At 33.8% G+C, this 5,508-nt stretch overlaps 1 protein-coding gene across 1 annotated transcript; it reads left to right on the top strand.

The window, feature by feature from the left end:
- Positions 1–37: 37 nt before the first annotated feature.
- On the top strand, positions 38–2,274 carry LOC21394944 (gamma-interferon-inducible lysosomal thiol reductase). The gene is made up of 5 exons (XM_010091234.2): positions 38–470; positions 675–740; positions 874–1,014; positions 1,527–1,619; positions 1,831–2,274. The coding sequence occupies exons 1-5, from the start codon at positions 174–176 to the stop codon at positions 2,014–2,016; spliced, it is 783 nt and encodes a 260-aa protein (XP_010089536.1). The 5' UTR covers positions 38–173; the 3' UTR covers positions 2,017–2,274.
- Positions 2,275–5,508: the final 3,234 nt, after the last annotated feature.

Below are 5,508 nucleotides of genomic sequence, written 5' to 3'. Positions count from 1 at the left end.
AAAAAAAAAAAAATCATTTTCTTTTCACTATAAAAGTCTCTCTGTGTTTGAAAATAATGAATGAATGAATGAATCTTCGCAGATTCAGTATATTCTTCAACGTCTGAGATAACCCTTTTCCCCCACAAGCAAAGATAAATTCTGGGTTTTTGTTTTTTTGTTTTTTTTTCTCAATGGGTTTCTCTAGAAGGGCGATATTTTCCCAATCTCTTGTTCTCTCTTGCCTCGTTTCGTTCGTGTCGTTTTGTCCCTCTCCGAGTTGGGCTTTGAAGAGTGAAATCTTGGCTTCGGATTCTGGGAAAGTGTCGTTAGGACTGTATTACGAATCCCTTTGCCCTTTCAGCGCTAGCTTCGTAGTGAATTACCTGGTCAAGCTCTTCGAAGACGATCTTATCTCTATCGTCGATCTCAACCTCGTCCCTTGGGGTAACGCCAAGATCAGGGGCAGCAACTATACTGTCGTTTGCCAGGTCCGGTTTTACCCCTACTCTCCCCACTCCATTTCTAGTCTTTCATGTCGTTTTTGGACTTAATTTATAGAATGAATTTTTCCCCCCAACCCAAAAAAAAAAAAAAAAAAGGAAAGAAAAATGCTGTTGGGTTCAGTTCTTTGCTTTTTAGGTCTTTGGAGTTGCAGAGTACATAATTTGAATTTTTTTTTTCAATGGTTTCAGCATGGTACATATGAATGCTTACTGAACACAGTGGAAGCCTGTGCAATCGATATTTGGCCTGAGCTGGTAAGATTTGTTGGAAAAAGGAATTTAGTATAGTTCTATTTTAGACAACTCTTGGGTATTCATTGAATAGAGTTGTTTTGATTGATCAAACAAAAAATGTTATTTTCTCATTTGGAAGTTCGCATATATGCAGAACAAGCATTTTCCTTTCATTTATTGCATTGAGGAGTTGGTGTTTGAGCGCAAGTATACCCAGTGGGAAAGTTGTTTTGAGAAATTGAACTTGGATCCAAAACCCGTGACTGATTGCTACACTGGAGAATACGGAAAAGAGGTTAGCTTTATTGCATTTTTCGTATTATAGATTCGTGTCTGTAAGTCGATATAACTATTTAAGGTTGGTACTATTAGATTACCAATCCATGAAAAGTTACAAAATTGCAATTGGTAGGATTCAAAAAAACAAGACCACCTGCTCTAATAACATGTTATCTTACCAATTCTTCCAAAAATCGAATTGGTGAGCTAACAAGGACGGAGTTTATGAAAGGTATATATACGATCCTTAAGCTGAGAATTTGGTGGGAGCTGCATTGAATATTCTGAGCTTTTGATCTGAACTCTGAAACTTTATTGTTTGTTCCTCGTGGGATTATCCTGAGAATCAATGTGCCTTGTTTCCCCAAAGTCTAGCTGCTATTTTCTTAGCATTATGGTGTAGAAAATAAAAATGATTTCTTTCTCTGCTGATCACTCTCTATGGTTTCCTAATCCTTGTTTAGTTTTAGTTTAGTTGAGGCTGTGTTTTTCCGTGGAATGTATAAATTGTTTATTATCCCCGTGCAGCTTGAGTTGCGATATGCAGCTGAAACAGATGCCCTTCAACCTCCTCATGAATACGTGCCTTGGGTAGTCGTTGATGGGCAACCACTTTATGAGGTTTGCCTTTTGTTTTCCACATTCTTTTTCATATTCCTAATCTCGCTTGTCTTTGCCACCATGGACGTTCCAACGATTGAGTTACATACTCGGCATCATTGATATACACTTTAGTTTTCCTAGTGTGATTCTCTCGATTACAATCTCTTCATGAGTTCAAGAGACTCATCAACAAGTCCTTCCGGAAATAATAGTACTTGCGTTGCTGTAGGACTACGAAAACTTTTTAAGCTACATCTGCAAGGCTTATAAGGGCACTGCGGCACAGACCGCTTGCAGTAAGTTATCCCTCAATACCATTAAAATGGAAGGAGCTGAGCTTAGTAGTCCTGTCTGCTACAAAGAGGAAGAGAAGATTCCAACATCATGGAGTAGAATAAAATCAGCCATAATGTGATGGATGCGCCAGATGAATATGGCAGCTTCGGCATAGATGTTCTGCAGTTGTGTAGTAAACTGTCTCTGGAATCTGCTAGTGCTATTATCCATAAAGCTTGTTTATATTATCGTGAACTTTAGATGAGACTGTACTGAATCTTTTTATACGCTGGGTCAGTTTTCTTTTCCGTGTCAAACAATTACGAGAATGACAATAATGCTTGTGCTAAAGACGGGTGTTTTTACGTTTGTGTTGAATGACGAAAATTGCAGTCAACTTGTGTCATGTTTGAAAAGTCCATCCCATATCCAGAGCCAAGTAACAGAGACATGCTTCGGACTTTAGGGGGCACTCAAACGGAGAGATTGAGTAGAAATGATCAAATGAATCTTTGAGGGTTTTTTATTTTTTATTTTCTCTTTTTATTTTTATTTTTTAATCAGCGTCAACGTTATAAGTTCTTAGGATATGCGTTTGGTTGCCGTATTCGTGTCATGATTCGAATTATAGTTTGTGATTTACTATAATATTTTTTTACACAAAAAATACACATAAATCAAAAATAATTTTGAGTCATAATTCTGAATTCATCTATACTATGCTGGTCAATTCAAACATAGCCAACAGTGTCATGATTCGAATTATAGTTTGTGATTTACTATAATATTTTTTTACATAAAAAATACACATAAATCAAAAATAATTTTGAGTCATAATTCTGAATTCATCTATACTATGCTGGTCAATTCAAACATAGCCAACGACCTTGTACGTTGGACTGAGATTATTACCAGGCCTGGTTCCGAGCCCGAAGCCCGAGTGATTGAACCTGGACATTTACAGGCATGCTACAAGTTAAGTTTTAAGCTTTGCATTGACGTATAGAGAATGTTACAGTTAAAAATACTTAAAAATCTTAAAATTCATAAAAATTATAAATATATAGAAAAAAATCACAACTCTCATAAAATTTAAAGATAATGTACACAAAAGTACAAACATAATTTTGTTCAGTACACAAAATTTAAATGATATTATTGTGGTATATTTTATAATAGTTTTAGTACTTATGATAAAAGTTAATCTAACTTTAAAAATCATAGCATATTGTCTAAATATCTCATTAAACTTTGCTTGGGCTTACCGTGAGCCTACTTTAAATTTTGAGAAACCAAAATTATAGGGTGTGATTCCTAACTAGAGTGTCATCCACTCATTCTCTCCGAATTCTATAAGAAAGTGAAGCAGAAATTTATAGTATCTAAAAAAAGGCATAAATGTTTGTGCGCCCTCACTAAAGGGGCAATTCTCTAGATTTCTCTATTGCACAAATAAATAAATAAATAAAGTTCCTCTATATTTCCCTTGAATTTTCTTCACTTTTATCTTGAATCTTATAACCCCCTAAAAAAATAAAAATAGAAAAAGAATCTTATGACCAAAACAAAAATTGGGATTTCAAGCTCCTTTAGATTAGGCCAATTTAGCGATGCAAATTAGACTCTTTTGAGTATAGGGCAAAGACTAAGAGCCCTACTAATTATCACTTTTTTTTTTTTCCATTCCTTTGCTTTCCCAACATTTAAAAAAAAAAAAAGAGAATTTATCCTTAAAAGTGAATGAATTTAAATCTTTATTTTTTACTCTTGATAAATATCTTTTTATTAGTATAATTCTTTACTTAAAAAGATTATAAATTAAGAATAAAAAATAAAAATTTTAATTCATACACTTTTAAAAAATATTTATCAAAATTACCCTTCCATTTTTTTTGTTCCCGAAAGAAATTAGAGCACTTCGAAAAGCCCAATGAACAAAGACCCCCCCCCCCCCCCCAACCACAGCCTTCTTATTATACATGATAAAAAGTGCTGCCCTTTTTACAGAGAAAAATGAATGTACGTAGATCATTATCTAATGTCCTCCTCACAATGCTTGGAGTGACCACACTAGCCATCCCATCCAGCACAAAAGTACCTTATGATTAGGTTCTTACTCTCAAAGTTAACGAACGGTCAATTCTTATCTCACAAAAGTCATCACATACGATCATGTGGAGCCAAAGCCCAAAGGGGATTTGATTATTTACCACCTGGATTTTGCAATCTCAGTTTGTCCTCTTGTTAACGAAGATAGCAGCTGACTCTTTAATAAGACTACGGGTCCCCACACCAAAAACGCTCTCAACCTGACTAGTCTAATAAAATTGGTGACTCTCTCTAGTTCCACCCTGACCTCACCCTCAACCTTTTCTTTTCTTTTTTCTCTTCTATTTGGGTTTCAAGGATATATATATATATATATATGTGTGTGTGTGTGTGTGTGTGTGTGTTATATACACATGAATAATAAAGTTAATCAAAGCTTGTGCAAAGCGTGGCTTATCAAACAGGTGAAGTTGAAGACGGTGGAAAACGATGATTTTTTTGTGGTGGTATCCGATACTTTTAGAGAGAGGAGAGAGAGAGAGCATCAAATGTATCATGCACCGTCTGTCGGGAAATCTACGCTTCAGATATGCTGTCGGCTTCTCAAACTACAGTTTGTCAAACCATATGGGACCCACTTTTTTAACACTGGCCCTGTGCCTGGTTGGGAGGTCATAATATATCTCTCCATCTATTAATCTCAGCATTTACTTCAGCTTCTTAACTATCACGTTGTAAATTTTCACCAAAAAGAAAAAACTCTCACGTTGTACAACTTTTTTTTTAATAATGGTTTCTGGCTTTTACCACTTTGCTTCACTGCAAAGGTCATCCCATGATCCGTCTCCTTCCAAATTCCTACAAATTAAACAACCTAGTTGTGGGGGACCTTTAGTAAAAAAAACAATATATATATATATATATATATATATAGGCAAGGTCTTTAATCCGGCTGTTACTGTTTGCCGGATTGAAATGACAGATGTATAATTCTATTGTTTTCGTATATATTTATATGTAAGGTGTGTATATTTACATGTAAAGATGTATATGTTAAGTTATAATAAATGAATGTATATTAATCCTCGAAACATGTATTTTTTTATAGCAATTAAGTGAACATATAACATAAAAATATGTATATTTACTGATTTGTTATATTTCATGTTAATGAACGTAAGCGACAATGTATATAGCGAAATATGCTTTTAGTATCTTGTGTTCTTGATAATATTAAATTGATACCTCAACGTTTTTAAAAACATATTCTTAGTACTCTGAAGTTGATTTTTAAGATGTAAAATGACCTTAGTACTCTTTTAATTAATCAAAATCTAATAAATCTTGAAAAAAATCATGAACTCTTTATTTTATTATTTTCTTTTAAATATTTTAATGTCTTAAAATATTTTCATTTTTTTAAGAAACTAGTAAAAGTAGCACGTGCAATTGCATGAATTTAACTGTTATATTTATTGTCTATTAGAAAAATAATTTTATGATGTAAACAAATAAGTTCTAACTAATCGCCATACTCTATTATTTTTCTTAACATTTAGACCGCACAGCTTATTTTGATGGG

Source organism: Morus notabilis, unplaced genomic scaffold (genome assembly GCF_000414095.1).
Source record: "Morus notabilis unplaced genomic scaffold, ASM41409v2 Scaffold609, whole genome shotgun sequence".
Lineage (NCBI taxonomy): Eukaryota > Viridiplantae > Streptophyta > Magnoliopsida > Rosales > Moraceae > Morus > Morus notabilis.
The sequence above is the reverse complement of the archived record's forward strand: the minus strand, read 5'-3'. Positions and strand labels throughout refer to the sequence as shown.